Raw genomic sequence first — 19,666 nt, 5'->3', positions numbered from 1 at the left:
AGCCCTTTAGAGACTCAGGCCTGTGTGTGGTCAAGTCCTCTCTAGGCTTCTCTTCAAGTCAACCAGAGCCATAGTAGATTCCCTGTGACAACAAGAGACAGCAAGCTGGTCCAATAGAAAGCTTCCAGTAGCCAGCAACCTGATTTTTAAACTTCAGTCTTCCATCTGAGCTGTTAGCAAGGCGGTCTGCAGGAATGAATGACCTACATATTGAGGTGGGTGTCTGACACCCTGTGAACTGGGCCATACATCCCAAAAGAGTTTACAGAGGCCTAACCATCTTCCCCAGCCCAGTACCTGGAGCCCTCTGAGGTTGCAATGACCCAGCCCAACCTTGGCCTGGGGAAAGGACTGATCCTACCCACTTGACTCCTCTCCTCTTCAACCAGAAACCTGAGCGATAGAAGGAATAAGAAGCGCGGCTCTTCTGCCAGGTCCATCTTGTGTTCTCACACACCACACACAATTACACACTTTCATAAGCCCAGCCAAATTCTGGGCATGTGTGGTAGGGGAAAGACTGTGGCCCTGTCAAATGGTTGAAGAAAGAGAACTCTTGAGAGAAAACACCTGTGTCAAGAATCCCACCCCTTAAACCTGGAGACCCTTAATGAAGGAGAGGACTGTTTAGTGCTGGATCTAAAAGGAAAAGTGATCGATCACCCCACGCTGGCTGCCACCCCAGTGAGGGTCAGCTGAATTCCTACAAAGCTGTACAAGAGATCTCTAATTCCATCACCTAAAAGTTCTTTAACCCATCATTTAACTTGCCCCCAAAGGGATGATCCTCAAATTTGAAAAGGATCCAAATCTTGAACATTGTAGGAGAAAACGTCTAGGTTTGCTGGAGAGAAGGGAGAAGTGGGCCATTTATGATTGTGGGCAAGAACCTTGTTAACTTTGCCATAATGCGCCCTCCAGCCCCCACCCCACAATGCCAGGTAGGAATGCACTACTGAGAAGGAAGGAGCCTGCCTCCTAGACCTCTATCGAAAGAAACGTTAACTAAGATGAGGAAAAGGAGTTCAATCTTCCAAGTCTTAAGTCCCAGCCCTCTTAAGATGAGAGCAAAGGAAACGTACATTGTAGAGACAAACCCCTTGTAAAGCTAGAAGCAGATCCCCTTGGAAACAGTGCTGGGGAACAACAGCCTTTGGGGCTCAAAGGGGAGGTGGTCCGCATAGTCAGAGGCCAACTATAGGCCTGTCAGGACTAGGGTGTAGCGTAGAGTAGGATGCTCGCATGTTGTAGGGATGGGTGAGGGCTAACGTCTTAGCTCCGGTACTGAATGGATGATGTGGACATGATCCACTGGGGTCTGGGGCTTCAAAGCAGGGAAAGGGCAGAGTTGGACACCTTTGGGATGTGCTCTGTTCTCTCTTACCCACCCACATCTCCCACACTCCTTTAAGAAAGGGGGCTTTTCTCCAGAGTAAGGTATATCTTGTTGGGTGGCAGCCAGGAGAAAGCTGGCTGGGAGAGGTGGCCCACTGAGTGAATGGCAGCGTTGGGTGTCCTTCTGACCGACTCAGGCACAGACAGGGACTGTGGCCTTTGCCCACCAGAACTGAGTCTGAGAGGCTTTGCATGCCATCCCCTCACATCCAGCTTCATGCAGGCCCCAGACCCCTCTGAAGTGCCCCGTGGAGGTTCCCAATACACAGGTCCAGGGAGTCACTGGGGACAGAGAAACGGACCGAGATCAAGGTGAAACTGGAACATCTATGGCTGTGGAGGTCAAAGGGGAACTCTAAAGAACTGGGCATGAATTCTGAATTGTGGGTAAACTTGAAACCATCACAATCAAGATGTGGGGTTCCATGACACCCACCCCACACTGAGGTAAACAGCCCTAGACCCCTTTGTCTCCCTAAAGGCAGCCCCACTCACCTGAGTTGTCCCCCAGGAGTGAAGAAAGGCCCCACCTTTGAGTGTTTTGTGTCAATAACAGTGTTGTGTCACCGGTGGTCATGTTTAGTAGTTGACAAGAATAAAGGGAGTAAGATTTCCTAGGTGTTTTCTCTCTCCTCTTTCAGACTAGAGCAAGTTGAAAAGGCTTGCGCTTTCCCAGAATCAGAGTTCAGGTATGACCTCAAAAGCCCAGCCCAGCTCCAGGCCCCTCTTGCCCTTTACCCAGGCACTAGAGTCCTCATTTGGTGCCTTGGGATGGATGGGAGGCTGAGGGGTTTGAGAGGTTTGAAACCCATACCCTTGGTGAAAGTGAGGGGACACCTTATAATGGCAGTGTTGGGGCCAGGTGTCTGGCTGCTGGGTGACTGGGTCTGGCCAACTCGGGTCCACAAGCTGCCAGTCACCTCCCCTGGTTCAACTAGGTCTTGGGGTTCCTTGTCTCTAAGGAGAAATGGGTGGAGACTTGTTTCATCATTTCACTCTTGGGGTGTCAGTCTGGGGACCCTCTCGGCGTGGAGTGGCAGAGACTCTGAAGGGCAGCCACTTGGCTATGTTCTACAAGTCAGTGAGGGAAACCAGAATGGCCTTTCAGCCTCCCCTCCCCTCCATATTGAGGTCCTGGTGTGGCGCTGTAGGATAATGCACTGGATGGTAAGGCTGGTTTGAACCGTAAGGTTGGCAGTTCAAACTCACCAGCCTTGGAAACCTTATACAGGGTTGCTGAGTCAGAATCAACTCAACAGCACTTTAACAACTACCCCTCCCGTATTGAACCTGAGCTTCAGAGTGTGAACCAGCGGGGCCCAAGTTGTAGGAGGTCAGCATTTGTTCTGGCCTGCCACCTGTCTGTGAGGGGCTTCCTGTTCGGTCTCCCCTTAGAGCTCACTGTCCCTCCTTCCCCCTTTTCATCTGAAGGGCTAGAGGAGAGGCAGGAAAGGAGGGGGTGCTGGTAAAATCATACTGCTTTCCCACTAAGAGGTGGGTAATGAAGGTCATTCTACATTTCCTGTGTACACAGTCCTTAGAACACTGAAGTTCGTCAGAGTTGGTTCCAGTGACGAGGGAGCACTGGAACAGAGACTTAGAAGGGACCAGAGATGGTGCCTGCCACAGCAGAGGGCTGGAGAAAGTGACCTGAGGGATGAGGAGGGGTCAGGGTGAGGACTGAGGGACTGTGTTAGGTATGAGTGCAGGGGCTGGGGCTAGCTAGCATAGTGTGTAGAGGAGGGTCTTGTTCTAGCAGCTTGGGGATGGGGAAATCCTGTTTCCCTCAATTAGTAGTGCTTTTCCTGGCCTAGCACTTTGGAGAGAACTGGGCTGGAGTTCCAGTTTAGTTGTAGCCAAGGTCATGGATAAACACACCGAGGGAGAATGGCAGAGTGGTGGGGGTCTCGCCTAGGAATCGAGGGAAAAGATCAGCGAAGTTGCTGAGGAGGTGCTAGCAGCCTGGGGTGGGGGGGTTTAGGAAAGACAGCATGGTACCACAGGAACACTGCTCAGCATCAGATGCTTCACAGAACCTCGTGGCCAGTCACAGAGAGGAGCCCTCTTTCTGGTGGGAACAGGCACCTTCACCACTGAGGTCAACATCTGCTGGGGCAAGGCTGGTCCAAGCAGAGCTTTGGCCTCTCCATCCCTGAGGCCCAAAGAATCAGTCACTGAAGCATTATTATCAGGTGCTGTGGAGTTGATTCGGACTCATAGTGACCCTACGCACAACAGAATACTGACGAGTCCTGTAGCATTCTCACAGTTGTTAAATTTGAGGCTGTTTTTACAGCCACTGTGTCAATTCATCTTGTTGGGGAGCGGTCTTCCTCTTTACCTCTGGCCCTCCATTTTACCAAGCATGATATCCTTGGGACTGGTGTTGGAGCCATCCTTACTTGCTCCCCTCACTGACATTTTGGAATCTTTATTTCATATTCTTGAGTGTGAGAAAATAGTTTGACATATTTTTTTAAGTGCTGTAACAACTCATAGTGATCCTTTATAGGCTTCCCGAGGAGCACTGACCATTCTGTTAGCAGTCCAGTGCTTATCCGACAGCGCCATACCAGGACTCCTTATATTGTTAAGTACTATTGGGTCGGTTCTGACTCACAGCAACCCTGTATAGGGTTTCCAAGGAGTGGCTGATGAGTTTGAACCCAGACCTTGTAGTTTAAGCCTCTCTTGCAGTCCACTGCTTTTATTCTACAGAGCTACACTAGGACTCCCTTACAAGCACCCACAAATTTTAGCTTCTTTTGATAAACTGACCACTAGGGGAGATGTTTGAGAAGGCAATTGTGTATAGTTAACCCCCATGCGTTGGGAAAGGGGCGCATTCAGAGTGGACTCCTGGGACTCAAAGGGCCGGCTACCTCCGCCTGAGGCCCCCACCACGCCAACGCCTGCTTTCCCAGGGCGCAGCTGGCTGCACCTCTATGATGCAATATCCTGTGTTTTGCCCACCTTTGCTTCAGTTGTGCCGGTGGCTATTACCTCAGTGGCCCGATGCCATCTCCTGTGGCGGCCCGCGCCTCCGCAAGCGTGCCTACCACCACCGGCCCTGTACTCTCTCCCAATGTAGCCCGCCCCTCGGTCTCCGATCCGACCTGGTCCGGCTGCAGTGGCCCCGCCGAAGCCCTAGGCACCAAGTGGATCCCGAAAGCCGTCAAGGATAGGAGTCCCCGTGAAGGCGCAACCACAGACAGGGCCGTGGGATCCCACGACAGCGTTACCACTGAAAGGTTGGTGGCCATGGCCCCAATTCCAATTCCGGCCCGGACCTCGGTCAGCATCGGCACCAACGCGAGTCCCAGTGCAGCATCCGTGAAATCTTCATCCGAACTAAACCCAGACACTGCCTTGGCGCATGGGTCCTGAGCACATGGCCAAAAGCCAGCACAGGTTACAATGAAAAGTCATTCCCCTTAAGTGTCCTATTGTCCATCGCGGGAGGGGAGGGCGGGGCGACAACTTGTAAGGCTAAGTCGCTATGCCAACTTCGCCTTCGGACAGTAGAGTTGGATACCAGATCTATCTCAACTGAATGCCTTCCGGCCATGTGCGAAAGACTACACTTCCCAGGATGCAGTTCGAAGTTCCCCAGCAACACCCAATAGGAAGGCAGAATGCCAAAGGCTAGTCACAGCCGACGGGAGATGCCAAATCTGGTAGCCTTAGGTCTGGAAATGAGGTAGGTGAGCTCCAGAAGCCATGCCACAAGGCTGCTTCTGCGCAGACGCAGACGCGCTCCTCCTCCCGGACAGGTCATCTGAGACAGGAAATCTGTGAAGGTCCCGCAGCCTAAGCACAAGGGGGTGGTCTTTGGGAGGGGCCACGAAAGAAGGGTCTCCTATCACGGGGAAAGTGTATCTAAAAATTGAGCACCACGGCCAGAGCAGTAGTCTGGCTACTCGATGGTTGGCTGAATGTGGGACATTTATTCATACAATGAACAGCCTATACAAGACACCTCTGTAATATAGGGGTTGTACGTCTAAATAGGTCCCAGTATTTATCAGCAGCTCCACCTCCCAGGCCCTTCTGGGTGCTGCCTTGATGGCCCATGTAGTTTACATGAGCAGGTGGCACAGGTAGCATGGCAGGGGCAGGCTCAGTCACAGGGTAGCTGGGGGAAGCTCTTCTGACTGGAATGATCAGAAGTTGGCCCAATGGCTGGCCTGTCCCTTTCCTTCCAGGTAGGTTCTGCTTCCATTGCAGATAAGACCACAAGGATGAAAGCAGGGCCAGAGCTGGGTCCAAGGGAGCCTTAGGGTACATGAGGGTAAGTGGCTTGGGAGATAAAGGGAAACTGGGAAGATCTATTTAGCTCATAATTGATGTTCTTGGTTGAACACTCCAAGATGACTGCAGCGACCTCATAGGAACCCGATGGTGGTGGTGGTGGTGTCACTCTCCTCAGGGACCACTCCTGGTTCTCCTGGCTGTATAGCCAGATGGTGAGCCTCTAGTGGGAAGTCACCACCCAGGGAATTTCCTCCTTAAACTAGGATGGACCATGAAGCCTGAGAGGGTAGGCCAGCTTTTGGGAAGCTCTGAGAGCTCTGGGACCCTCAGCTTCTTGTGGGAGACCTTCCTTGCAGGGTGGGGTGCCTCCCAGGCTGCCCCTCTAACGAAAAAGATGAAGCTTTTTCAAGAAAAGACGAAGCTGAGCTTGGCTGATCCCATTAGCATGCACTAGGGCCCCCAAACCAACTAGATGGGCAGGAACTGGGCCCATAGGGTCTGGAATGCAGAATACGGCCAGGCATAGGACCTGGGATAGAAAGAGGCTAGGGGCACAGCCCCCAGGGCCCACGGTGCTCCAAAGTTCCCTGAGTCACAGGTTCAGCTGATGTAGACACGATGGAAGTCATGGGCACCAAAGGCTGCGTTGCACTTGGGGCACTTCCTCTGGCGTGCCTCATAGCGGCCCCTCACGCACTCGAAGCAGAAAACGTGGAAGCACTTGGTAAGCACTGCATCCTTCTTGCGGGTGTTACAGCAGGGGCAGGTCAACCGCGCCTGGGCCAGGCAAAGGCATTAGCTTGAGAACCAGCCTGATGGTGCTCAGACCCTAACCAGGCTGTAGGAGCTGGCCCAGCTGAACCCACCACACATCTAACTCCTCCCCCACAACCCTGGGAGATGGTGCACGTGAGCACTCTACAAATGAGGAAAATGAGATTCAGTGGCCAAGGTCTCAAAACTGGAAATCATCAGAGTCAAGATTCCAACCTGGGCATACTAGTTGTCACATGTGTTAAGGGTTAAGGACCCATAGGCCTTCCCACAGGCCTTCCCTGGGCTGTTCTGCCACGGTTCTCCTATGGCAAAACCCCAATCCTGATTCAAGATGCCACCTGCAACTGCTAAGTCACCTCCAGGCATAACAGTGTCTGCTGTCTCCATCCTCAACTGGACACCAGATGCTGTCTAGAGGTCCTGCGGTGAGTGCCTGGACTCACTTCTCCTATCTTCTGAAACTTCCCACCCACCAGCAGGAAGTCTCGCCTTTCAACTCCAGAAAGGAGTTCTATACTCAGTGCTCTCTAACATGCCTCCTACTCTATCTGCATGAAGTCCCATCCCAGCATCCCCTCAAGCATCACCTCGACCCTCTCACTCGGGACCCTCCTTATTAGCATTGAACTAGCTCAGAGTCCAAGCTTTAGAGATCTTCTCTTCTACTCCGTGGCTGTCTCTGCCCCTTTAAGACCAACCTCCTTCAAAGGGTTGCTACCAATTTCAACCCACCCTCTCCTCAAAATACAGTTGTTGAGAAGGCAGGGCATTTGACCTCCAGAACAATGCCATTCCCACCAAGACCACCAGGCCCCTGCTCAGGTTCTGTGCCTCTTGACAGCTGACTCAGCTTACTGCACGCCCCCACCCCCCGACCTGTATCACTCCCAACCACAGCCTCTTCTTCCTCTGCCCATCACTTAAGTTTTGAAGTTCCTACAGCTCCCATATCTTCCTCAGTCCATCCTTAGACATAATCCACCAGAATCTGCTCCAGGCAATTTTCCTAATGCCAGTAAATGGCACCAAACTGTGAGCCCAGGAATCCTCTGTAATACTTCCCCATCCTTCACTCCATGCATCGGATCCATCTCCAAGTCCAGGCGGTTTTATGTCCTTTCTCTCCTAAACCCCTCTCCTTGTCTGTAACACCTCAGTATCATTGTTCCCTCAACAGTGACAGCCAACAGATTTCACTGCCTCTATAGTCTTAACTCCTCCATCCAAATCCGACAGAAGTCTAACCATGTCACCACCCCTGCTTAAACCCTGACATCCCCACACTACCTAGAGTAAAGCAAGCATCTCAGGTGTCCCTCTTTCCACAAAACCCACGTTCTCTCCTTCAACCCTGATGACGACCAGCTCTCTGTCCTCTCCACTTGAGGCCTCCACATCAGCCTTTTCTTTTGCCTAAAAGCCTTCTCACCCCATTCCACACAGCAACCCTACTCATTCTTCAGCCTCTGGTGACACTCCTTCCAGAGTTTGATGACCCCTAGTAAGGGCTTTCCTTAGCTTGCCACAGCCCTTCTCTGGCCTCTGCCATTCCATCACTCAGCATTTGGCTAAAGACTGTCTTGGCTGCTTCCTCCTCTTAAAAACACCCCTACCTAGCGCTGTGTCTGGCACCTGTAGGGGTATACTCTTAATTTCACAACCAATGTTTTGTCCCAAACCTTTTTACTATCCCACCTTGTCTCTGTTGTTGGGTGTCACTGTGTGAATTTCAACTTCTAGCGATGCTACCTGTTCTAGCAGATGCTACAGTTCTAGCAGAACTGCCCACTGGGTTCCCTAGGCTGTAACCTTCAGGGGACCAGGTCGCTAGGTCTTTTTTCCAAGGGAGTCACTGTTAGGCTCCATTCACTGACCTTTAGGTCAGCAGCTGAGCACTTAACCTGTCTGCTATCAGAGCTCCCTCACTTTCCTCTAGGGTTCCTAAACTCCCCACTACAATTCTCCCCAACCCCTCATCTCAGTTTTTGGGTTGATGGGACAAAGCTCAGGCCACAGCCCCACCTTGTATTCCTTGATTTCCTCCTGGAGGATTTCATCAGCATCTGCATAAACCTCCACCTTCCTCTGCTTCTCCAACTTGCGCCGCAGCCGTGAGATGTCCTCCTGGGGTGAGAGAGGCTGAATAGCACAAGGGCCCTCACCCTGAACTGCCCAATCCCACCCAGAGCTCCATCCGCTCTCCAGCCCCCACACACCTGAGCCCTCTTGAGGTTGAAGCTCTCTTTCTCGCGAGCAGCCCGGCTTTCTGCCAGGCATGGCTGGATCTCTCGAAGCCGTGTTTGTACATGCTCCAGCTGCACCTTCAGGTCCTCAGCCAACTGAGCTGCTTCCACAGCCTGTGAGGCAGGGCAGAGCAAAGAGGACCATGTTCCTGAGCCTGCTGAGTCAGGCCGCAGTATACCAAAGCTTGCATAAAAAACTTCTAGTGGTTTCTGCTCTTGTATCTGCACCAGAGCTGTCTTGCCAGCTGACCTCTCAGCACTCACCTTAGACTCTCCCGAAATGAGTTTCGGACACATTGCTCACCTAATACTTTGTGTTTGGGCTTTCACAGAGCTCTCCTCTGTGTTCCCTTCAATTGTCCCAATAACGATGTTTCCTCTGAGCTCAAATGTCTGGCCTCCTGAGAGCAGCTTCCCTCCTTGTCTTTCATAGCACCTTATTTTCCTCAAGACTTACTGTGCTCTGTAACAACATCTTCTCAAGACTGGAAGTTCCACAAAGACAGGGCCCTTCTTATTTCCACTGTCTCCCCAGATTCAGCTGAGAACACAGCAGAAGTGTGAAAATACCACTTAAATCACAGAGCTGGAAAAACGATGACAAGCTTAAGGCTTTACCCTGAGTTCTGCAGCTGTGTGACAGAGACATCCCCCCACCTCCTAACTTACGCAGTGGTGTAGCACATGGCTCCTGGAACGAGAGTGTGAGCTCCTCTTTCCTGAGCAAGTCAATCTCCCAGACCCTGTTTCCTCAGGTACAAAAGAAAGCTACTAAACTAGCTTGTGAGATTGAAATGTGACCCAGCTTGGGCTCTGGCACACAGTCTGTACGGACACACGTGAGCGCTTAACCAGTTCAAGGTCCTCTGTGACAAGAGACCTAGCCATGCTTCACCCCAGGCCTGGCTCTTCAGAGGGGCAGAGTGTGATCTGACCACGGGGGAGTGAGCCAGAACCCTAGTCTCACCTTCCTCTTGTTGAGCTCCAGAGCCTGGCTCCGCAGAGTCAGCTCCTTTTCCACACCGCCAAGGCTGCCCTGCAAGGCCCGCTCCTTTTCCTCCAGCTTCTGCACGGTCAAAAGCTGTGCATCCACCTGAGGACAGGGGAGGACTCAGTGCTGGGGAGCCCCCAGCTCTCCAGCTCCACCCCACACAGCCAGGGCAACCTCACCTGGGACTTGAGGCCAAGAACCTGCTCGCCCAGCTCATCCTTCTCCTCCCGTAGGAGCTTGTGAATCTGGTTGGCCTTGATCCGCTCAGACATCAGTTTAAAGTTGGCATCGTCCTTTTCCCGTAGCTGCTGTAGCAGCCGCCCATTCTGTTCCTGCATGTCCTCAAAAGCCTGGCCTGTCACATCCATCTCTGACAGCAGTGCCTCCTCTTCCTGTAAGGGAGCAGGGACAAGGAGTGTGGTAGAGACAGGACGGCCGTGGGGAACCACAGCAATACATGGCTGGGCCAAGGATCCATCAAGGTGCCACCACATTAGAGGCACCCAACCCAACGGGGTTGCTAAGAGAATCCCCAGGGTTCAGAAGTAAGGGGACCACAAAGGGGGCCACACCTGCTTTGTGGCACCCAACTTGCGCTGCAGGTGCTCAATCTGCTCTTCCGCCTGCCGAATGCGCCGCAGGGCGTCCTCGTCAGCAATCTTCTTGCTCTCTCTCCGATCCCTCTCCTCCAATTCCCGGATGCGGCTTCTTAGCTCATCCACCTATAGCCACCAAGAGAAGGGAACATTCCTGTCACTGCATCTTGCTGACCTGGGGCTCTCCCCTGCTCAGGACCTCTGGGGCAACCTCTCCACATGGCCTAGGCCCTACCTGCCCTCACCTCAGCCTTGGCTTTACGTTCTGCGGCCATGAGCTGCACCTTATCCCGTTGCTCCTTGGGTGCTGACTTATACATATCTAGCAGCAGTTTCATCTCCTTCTGGCTCTCCTGGGCTTTCCTAAGGTAGGGAGCCAAGGACGGCTTGGTGAGGGCTGGAGGCTACTTGGCAGGGGCGGGAAGGGTAGGAGACAGGAACAGGGACTCACTTGAGCTCTGCTCGGAGACCCTTGAGGAGCTCTGATTCTTTCCTCTTGGCCTCTTCCACCTTGGCCTTCTCCCGGTCAACCCTTGAGAGAGCTAAGGTTGCAGATGGGGGTCCAAGGCCAGGCCCCTCCCGTTCTCGAAGCTCCCGCTTAGGCCTGCCCTCAGGTTCTCGGCCTCGGGAAGAGGGGCCCTGGGCCCCAGGGGTTATGGCCTGGGCATCCTCTTCAGAGGGGAGCAGTTCCTCCTTCCTCACTGCTGAGGCCGTTACTGCGACACCAGGCACTGGAGTCATCTCCTTCCTGGTGTCGGGGGCACCACCAGTTCCTGGTCCACCCTCTTCTTTTCCTGGGGCTGGGGCACTAAGGCCAGGATCCTCTGGATGGCCCAGGTTAGGGGTGGAGTGAGTAGAGCCACTGGCCTGGGCCCGGAGCTGAGCAGACAGACAGGAAACAGGATCAGGTGCGACAATGCTCACTAGGGTCCAGGAAAAACTCTTCCCAAGCAGCCCCCTAACACCCACTCACCTTGCCAATCTCAGCCTGCACTTCCCGCAGCTTCCGCTTATAGCGCTGGGCATCCCCCTTCAGCTGGTGGTTGTGATTCTGCAGGCTGCTGATTAGGTGGCGCATCTCCCGGTTGATGGGCCCTGGAGGGGGTGTCAGGAAGTAAGAGGTCCAGCTGGTCCCCGGGTCACAGCTTCATCCCGGGGGGTGTGGAAGACGCTGAGCCAGGGCCAGCACTCCCGTTATGCAGGAGAGAGGAAAACTGAGACCTTCTGGTGTGGCACTATAGGACAAGCACTGGAATACTATCCACAAGGTCGGCAGTTCAAACCCACCAGTCACTCCTTGGAAACACTACACAGGGTTGTGAAGTTGGAACTGACTCAACGGTACTTAACAATATAGTGTGTTAGGAGGACGGTGGCACTGTAGGATAAGCACTGGACTGTGAACCACAAGGTCAGAAGCTTGAGCCCACCAGCTGCTCCATGGGAATAAGATGAATTTTTATGAAACTCCCTCAAAGAATTATAGCCTCAGAAACTCTATACATGATCACTTAGTCGGAACCAACTCAACAACACTTAACAACATAGTATGTGTGTTGGGGCAAGATGGTGAGGCGTGCAGTCACGCTGTGCAGACCCTTTGCAACACAGACCTGGGGTGAACAAGTGAAGCAGAGACTGATGGTGCTCCTGGAACCCTGAGCTTCAGAAGAGAGGGCACAGAGGCAGACTCAGGGCTGATTGAAGGGGGAGCTGAACAGATGCAGCAAGAGAAGAAAAACACGCGGGCTGGCTCTCAGCTGACATGGAGCCAATGCAGCCATCCTGAGCTTTTGCAAGTGGCTGCCAATACTGTGGCCTGTGGGCACAGGGCTGGGCTGCAGGTGGGAGACATGAGGGGTGCAGTCCTCCCTTCTTCTCTTGCCCTCCTGGTAGGTGGGGCGTGGCCAGTCCTGCCATCACCAACACAACGGCCAGTGGTACCCCCTCCTGCGCAGCCTCTGCCTGGGATCCTTCCAGAGGCCCGTGAACCCACCCTGAGCTACACTACACAGACAGGGAACCGAGACCTGTGTTCAGACTTCCTTCCAGTCTCTATCACACCCCCAAGGAGAGAGGTGGCGAGTGCCTGAAAACACACCAACGAAAGTCTCCTTAAGTGGGCTCTGACTCAGCGACCAAGGATCGGCTGGTGGGTTTGAACCACCAACCTTGCAATTGGCAATCCAGTTACTTATCCTATAGTGCTGCACCAGGAACATATAACCATCAATTAAATATAAATATGATGATACCACCACTATGTCTCAGAGAAAACAAACAACTTTAGCTTATATTAAGAAATGAGAGTCCCTCAAACAAGTAACCAAAATCTATTGCTGTTGTTAAGTGCTGTTCAGTTGGTTCAGACTCATAGGAACCTTGTATAGGGTTTCCAAGGAACAACTGGTGGATTTGTACTGTGGACCTTGTGATTAGTAGTCCAGTGCTTATCTTACAGTGCTATATAGAGTCAGAAAACATACTGGAAATAGAACTACCTAATAAGTAACTTAAAAGAACGCTATTTAGGAACTTTCAACAAATGGAGAGAAAGATCAATGACAGCAAGGAAGAATTCAGGAAAAGAATACAACAAACTGACAAAATAATGGAAACCATACAAAAACAGCAATTAGAAAGTCAGAAGTTTAATACCAAGACTTCAGAAATAGATAATAAATTGAAAACGCAAAGTAGCAGAATTAAATCAATGGAAAGATGAATCAATGAGTTTGAAGACAAATCTCTCAATACTCATCTTCAAGAGGAACAATCGTAAAAAAAAGAATTAAAAATTCTGAAGAAAGTAAGATTTATGTGGGATACCATCAAGAGGAATACCATGTATGTAGGGAATTCCAGAACAGGAAAAGAAAACCATGGAGAGAGTTATCTAAGGGTTGCTGGAAGAATCATTTCCTAACATCTTGAAAGATGAGAATCCTTAGAATAGTTTGGTAAAAATGTAAAGTTAACTAAAAGAAGAACTAAAAAGGCTAAGCTCTGATTTCTCAGCAGAAACCATACAGACAAGAAGAAAATGGGGTGACATATATAATACTCTACAAGAAAAAATTTGCCAACAAAGAATCATATACCCAGAAAAATTGTCCATCAAATATGATGGAGAAATTAGGACATTTCCAGATAAACAGAAATTTTTCATTTTTTTGCAAAGACCAGACCAACCTTACAAGAAACACTAAAGGTAGTTCTTTGGACAGAACACCAACAACAGCAGACAACAACCTGAGACTAACATAAACGACAATAGCACCTAGAACTCAACCCAGATACGTTAAGTGCCATCGAGTCATAGTCAAAGTAAACAAACCTAAAACACTGAAAATAGGGAACCTGAATACCAGTTTACAATAAAAAAAAAAAAAAAAAGGAATAATGTAGTTATGGAACTTTCAAATGAAGAGGAAATCACGTAGATTTCAAGAAAATTAAAAAAAATAAATAAACCTAAGTGTAACCCTAAAAGTAGATCAAACCTTACACCTAGCCCTGGCCAATCTTTACCCCTAACATTAACGTTAGCCCTAACTATGAATCTAACACTAAATGAAGTCCTAGACCTTAACCTAGATTTAGCCATAGTCCTAACCCTAACTCCTTCCTCCTATCCCCACCCCTCCAAATATATTTAGTACATGTAGTTCAGCAAACTAATCCTTAAAAGTAAGTTAACCTTGCCTCTTGCTATAATTTCTGCTAGAGTTGTAAAAACAAAAGTTAGTCAGTAGCCCTAGCCCTAGCCCTAAGTTAACCTTGCCTCTTGCTATAATTTCTGCTAGAGTTGTAAAAACAAAAGTTAGTCAGGTTTCTGTAGATTTGTACACATGTTGCTTGCTTCTTTCTCTGGCCTCCCCATCTAAAATTGTAACACACTTTATCCTGATACTTCCTGTCTTCCATTCAGACTTTATTTAGGAATATCTGGGTGGTACATATGGTGAAGCACTCAACTTCCTGTCAGACCCACCTTGTTGGCAGTTCAAATCCACTCAAAGGCACCTCAGAAAATAGGCCTAGCCATCTACTTCCAAAAAGTCAGGCTTGCAAATCCTTTGGAGCAATTCTACTCTGCACACATGGAAGCCATGTGTCAGAAATGACTCAACCACATTTAACAACTGCTTTGTTTAGCTTGGTATTATTTATCACTAACATAGAGGTTCTATTTTCTTCTTTATTGTCTGATGTCTCCTACTCAAATACTGTTCCACAAGGGCAGGGATTCTTTTGTGTTTAATTCACTGGCATAATCCAAAAGCCTCGGGCCGAGTCTGGCTTCTAGGTGGTTGGTATTCAGTATGTCTTTAGGAAATGAATGCACATCTCTAAGAGAGATGCACTATCAGGCCAGAGAGCCACAGACACAGACCCAGGGCTCCATCAGTCACCTAAACTGACTGTGCCATGAGCCAGGTAATGTAACCTCTTGTGCTTGGATAAGCAGGGCCACTCCCATGACCCAGCACTCCCCGATAAGACCCCACCGCCACCCTGTCCACACCACATACCTGCCTGCTCGTTGGCTGCCAGGTTCTGTTCAAACTCGATGCGCAGCATCTCGTACTCCTTGCGTACCTGGGCCAGCGTGTCCTCCAGCTGGATAACCTCGGTACGCAGCTTCTTCTGCAGACCCAGCTCATCGCTCTGCAAGGGGAGATGCTAGGATCCACCTGAGCCCTCGGCATCTGCTAGCATGCCCCTCTCTTCTTCACTCCACTTTGGACCCTCAGTGGCTTAGGAGAATCTATTCCCAAGGGCCTCTGAGCCTAGGGATCTAGCCCCTACTTCCCAGTCCCCACCTGTCCCGGGGCCACACCTCCATGTGCTCAATGTGTCTCAGGTGGGAGTTCTTGGTGGCCAGCAGCAGCCCCCGGGCTTCATCCAGTTGGGTCTTCACTTGCAGAGACTCGTTATAGAGCAGAGAGAATTGGGCCTGCAGCATGCGGTACTCTCCCGTCTCTCGTACTACCTCTTCAGGAAGGCTCCGCAGTGCCACCTAGGGTGGGAATGCCCCAAAGTGATCAGCAAGCAGGGGGTCAGGGCCAGCCCCTATCTTGCAGGCCTAAGTCTTCCCAGCTCTAACCACAGCCCACCTTGAGGCGCTCATTGGTCCGCACAGCCCCCTGCAGTTCAGCCTGCAGCTTCTCCAGTTCTGCCATGCGGCTGTTGGCCAATTCCTGGTTTTCCTCTAACTCCGCATTCAGCATCTCAAACTATAAAGCAGAAGGGACCATGGAACAGTTTACCTGCCTTCCTCACAGCCCAAATGAACACTCCTTCCAAACTCTCCTGTGCAATACAGGTGGAGTCTAAAGCCCTGAAGATGAGACAGACTAAGAACTGTCCTACGGGCTCCCAGGTGAGTGGAAGAAATTCAATACTATATGGTCAGTCATGAAAACTTTGGCTCTGAACTGACAAGTCCCTTGGAAGCCCTGAAAAGCCAGTTGAAGTAAAGGGTAACAGGGCACAGCGACCCCTGGCAGCACCTAGACAAGAGAGAGTGAGGGCAGGACGAGAAGCAGTCATTCAATGAACTCCCTTAGCGAGGACCTTCCTCAGCCAACCATGTAACAGCACCAATCAGCTCCAACACACTCCTGTTTACTTCTGTTTTATTTTTCTTACTGTTAAAACCCATTCCCAAAATAAGAACCCGGTGTGGCGCTGTAGGATAATCACTGAACTGCAAGATCAGTTTGAACAGCAAGGTCGGCAGTTCAAATTCAATAGCTGCTCCTCAGAAACCCTGTTCAGGATCACTTTGAATTGGAACTGACTCGACAGCACTTAACAACACAACAACAACTAAAACCTAAGCTCTCTCCGTATTGCTCACCAGTGTTCCTAACACCTACCACAGTGTTTGGCAATTATTTACTGAATGAATACATGCAGGGCTTCAGAGACCTTGAGGAGATGTTTGTCCTCAATTCTGATGGGGGACAGGGTTGGAAAAGGTGAGGGAAAGGTTGGGAAGTCTGATGCCCTCTCACCTTTTGCATGCTGAGTGTGATCTGGCCTCCCTGGAAGCCTGAAGAGCTCCCAGACACATAGTAGCCAGAGTTGAGCTGTGGAGACAAAGGTGACAGACACATGAAGGCAAAACTATGGCCCGCAGGACCCAGCCCCGGCTCCATATGACCTAGCTCTTAGCTCCACCTGCTCCAAGGCCTCCGCCAGGTGTTTATTGAGTTTCTGTTCTCGCTTGCGCAGCTTCTCAATGTCCCACTGCAGGTCCTCCACTGATGTCTCCATCTCCAGCACCTTGGTCTCTGCTGAAGTCACTTTATCCTGGAGTTCAGAGTACTGAGGACAACAGAGGGAGCAGATGCTTGGACAGGCAACTTAGTTGCCAACGACTTTCTGAATGTCCCTCTAACCTGAACGCTGCCCCGGTTCTAATCCCACCCCAAAGGCCCTTGACTCCACCTCCAATGAGATGCGGTGGTGCTTCTCTTGCAGTTGGGTGGCCAAGTCCTGTAGGCGCCGGTTCTCACGGCCCAGCTCCCGGGTTCGTGCCTGAGCCACCTCACTGGGGGGTTCAGTATCTCCTGGGAAGGTGGGGCATAGGTAAGAGTCAATTCCAGGGCAATGGAGTACAGTGCTAGCTCATTTTGGAGTCTGCTTCATGCCCAGTGTGATCTACTAGCTTTGCTGCTCATTTCTAATGATAAAGCCAAGAGTCTCTTATTCTAACGGACAGAGGAAGAAACCCAGAGAGAGGAGCCATCTGCAGGGTGGCAGGACTCAGGCTGGGAGAAGCCCATTAGTCTACAAAGCTGCTGCTATGCCTTGTGGATCACTGACTGCTAACAAGGTTTGCTCCCAGAGCTCCAGAGGTCTCCAGCCAGAACAGGGTGGCCTGACAGGCCATAAGAATCCTCCACTCATTTCTCCAGAGTTCAACTTCAAAAATCAACTGTTCCCCTCAGAATATGGGTTCCTTGGGGCTCAGGATATTAGGGGGACTGGGTACTAGGTGTAGCTGAGGGTGGACACCTATGGGGTGGGAGGACAAAGAACGCACCTCTGCTGTATACACGCTGACAGAGTTCTTCCACCTGGCGCTGCAAGCGGTCTGAGGCCTCTACCACACGGGACACAGCTGCCTTGGAGAACTCCATACGATCTTGCAGCTGCAGCTCCACCTCTTCACAGCTGCTGGCACCCAGAGCCACCACAAAAGCCAAGGCTGGCTCACTAAGGGGGGGTCGCAGTTGCATGGGCAGAGGTTCTGAGAGGGACAGACAGATCCTCATGAGTCTAACAGTAGCAGTTCCTTCCACACACTAAGTCTCAGACTGAGTCTGTCACACTCCAGAATCAACATATCCACTGCCTGTAGTTCACTTCTATTCCTATCTCGAATGTGAAACAAGAGTTTCAGAGAGCTAAGTTCCTCCGGGCCACAGACTTTCCAAATCACTTCCTCAGGGAAACCTCCTCTACTTTCCCAATCTAAATTGTTGTTAAGTGACATTGAGTCAGTTCTAACTTACAGCGACCCTCTTTAGGGTTTCCAAGGAACAACTGGTGGGTTTGAAATGCTGACTTTGCGGTTATCATGTGTGCTTTAAATTAGAGCCACATAAACATGCACACACATTATTCTCTTTCAGGGATCCCTATGCTTTTCATTTACTATCGTTTAGCAAGATAATGCAATAGACTACAAGGTTGGTGGTTCAAATCCACCAGTTGCTCCTCAGAAACCCTAAACAGGGTTGCTGTGAGTCAAAACCGACTGGATGGTACTTAACAACAACAACAACAATCAGGTATATATTTATATTTTAATTAAAGAGCTTATCTGGCATTTCATGGTCTCTTCAAAGCCTAGAACATGCCATATATATAGTCAACACTCAATACATTTTTTTTATCTACTTTAAACTAAATTAGTGTCAAAATAAGACTCACAGTATGAATTAAGTCAGTATGATTCCAAAACCCCTTTGTTGCTCAAACATGACATCAAGGGGAATTCAGGAAACTAACACCAAAACTCTCCCCAGGGCATTCCCAGAAATTAACTAAGCTCTCAGATGCTAGGGTTCTGGCCCTACCTACCCCTCAGCTCTGATGTCCCTGGCTCTGTGAGAGGGGTCCCATCATGTGTTGGCCCCTCTTGGGTTCCAGGTGCTTCTGTCCCTGAAGTAAGCTCCCCCTGGCTCTCATGACTTCGAAGAAGAGCTTCCACAGTTTCATCCAGCTGAAGGGAGAAAGCACCAAAAATGTTACAGACACTCAGGTGCTTCCCAGCATAATGCTTCTGAGCAGAGGAGTCAGAAGATTGGGAACCTGCTAAGGCCAGCTCTAGGAAAGCAGACGGGCATCCACCTGGGCCCAGTAGCGGTTGACAATGAGGAGTGTGGCATCATCCGTGGCCTGCCGCTTCTCCAGCTTCTCAATTCTTTCTCGGAGTTCATCTTCACAAGCCTGCCGCTGTTCCAACCGCTCTGCTAGTTTCTTGTTCTTGAACTGCAGTACCTTTAAGTCCATTTCTTCCTACCAAGGGAAACAGAGCACGGAGGTGGTTAGTCAGAACTCAGAAATCAAACTTAAGAAGAAATGTTATCCCCAAACAACCAGATTTCAGGAGACTCAGACACCTATAGAGAAAGCGTCCTAATTGTGAGAAGGCTCAGGTCCTGTTTCTAACCCTGAAGTCTTTGACAAGTCACTCGTCCTTCCTGTAGTGTTCTCAGTTCCCTTCAACAAAGTTACCTGAAGCGGATCGTGCTAAGCCTAGGGAACTAGCAGGACGATTCTGGGCGTTTTGGTCAAAGAAGAGATGGGAGGGATAGCTGGGACCTACGAACCGTAGAAGAGATGCCTCCCAGGCGAATGGGCTCTATGAGAGTGGTCGTGGTCTTCTCCTCGCGATTCAGTTTCTTCTCTGGGGGACCCGAGCCCCCGTCTCCGGCGGAGCGTTTATTACCGGGCGCAGACATGGCTGCGGCGGCGCGGAGCGGCGCGGGATGCCACCGAGGGTCGTCAAGTGGGCGGAAGCGGCATTCACTTAACCTGCAGAAGACAGACAGTAGAGGATGGAGACAGCCGGTGCCCGGAGCCCTGAACTACCTCCTGCCCATCCCCGAATACACACCTGCTGGATCCTTCCCCCGCCGGCCGCGGGGCCCTCACCGACAGCAGCCTCAAACTAACACCGCCATTTAGATTTCACCGGACGTCACCGGACTCCCTAGCCCACGACGCAGGCGCCAAAGGCAGCGCCGGATGTGACGGATAATCATTAGTTCCCGTTTCTCTAGGTCGCACATGTTGTTGTTGTTAAGTGTCATGGAGTCAGTTCCGACTCTAGCGACCCTGTATAGGGTTGCCACGGAGCGGCTGATGGGTTTGAGCTTCCAACCTTG

At 50.8% G+C, this 19,666-nt stretch overlaps 1 protein-coding gene across 3 annotated transcripts; it reads right to left on the bottom strand.

Annotated features, from left to right (window-relative positions):
* Window positions 1-5,830: 5,830 nt before the first annotated feature.
* On the bottom strand, window positions 5,831-19,465 carry RNF40 (ring finger protein 40, E3 ubiquitin protein ligase). Of its 3 annotated transcripts, XM_006871909.1 has the most exons (20): window positions 19,396-19,465; window positions 19,109-19,313; window positions 18,627-18,794; window positions 18,357-18,498; window positions 17,314-17,520; window positions 16,716-16,837; window positions 16,446-16,592; window positions 16,280-16,354; window positions 15,377-15,496; window positions 15,100-15,279; window positions 14,792-14,927; window positions 11,230-11,351; window positions 10,708-11,135; window positions 10,502-10,619; window positions 10,233-10,382; window positions 9,840-10,052; window positions 9,637-9,762; window positions 8,643-8,783; window positions 8,449-8,550; window positions 5,831-6,426 (listed from the first exon to the last, which is right to left on the bottom strand). In XM_006871909.1, exons 2-20 carry the CDS (start codon window positions 19,238-19,240, stop codon window positions 6,250-6,252), a joined length of 3,006 nt encoding a protein of 1,001 aa, XP_006871971.1. In that variant the 5' UTR covers window positions 19,241-19,313; window positions 19,396-19,465; the 3' UTR covers window positions 5,831-6,249. The 3 variants fall into 3 exon arrangements, with proteins under 3 accessions (XP_006871971.1, XP_006871973.1, XP_006871972.1); XM_006871910.1 differs by lacking the exon at window positions 19,396-19,465 and having other exon boundaries at window positions 6,054-6,426; window positions 8,449-8,547; window positions 19,109-19,295; XM_006871911.1 differs by lacking the exons at window positions 15,100-15,279; window positions 15,377-15,496; window positions 19,396-19,465 and having other exon boundaries at window positions 19,109-19,295.
* Window positions 19,466-19,666: the final 201 nt, after the last annotated feature.

Source organism: Chrysochloris asiatica, unplaced genomic scaffold, assembly GCF_000296735.1.
Source record: "Chrysochloris asiatica unplaced genomic scaffold, ChrAsi1.0 scaffold00178, whole genome shotgun sequence".
In the NCBI taxonomy this organism is placed as follows: Eukaryota; Metazoa; Chordata; class Mammalia; order Afrosoricida; family Chrysochloridae; genus Chrysochloris; species Chrysochloris asiatica.
Note: the sequence above shows the minus strand (reverse complement) of the source record. Positions and strands in the feature narration are given on the sequence as shown.

Bases quoted from the DNA above. Each gene is read 5' to 3' on its own strand.
- RNF40 (XM_006871909.1), bottom strand. From the start codon at position 19,240: ATGTCTGCGCCCGGTAATAAACGCTCCGCCGGAGACGGGGGCTCGGGT. The intron at 16,593-16,715 runs GTGGAGTCAAGG...TGTTGTCCTCAG, and splicing joins ACCACCGCATCTCATTGGAG to TACTCTGAACTCCAGGATAA. The intron at 10,383-10,501 runs GTGAGGGCAGGT...TGGTGGCTATAG, and splicing joins AACGTAAAGCCAAGGCTGAG to GTGGATGAGCTAAGAAGCCG.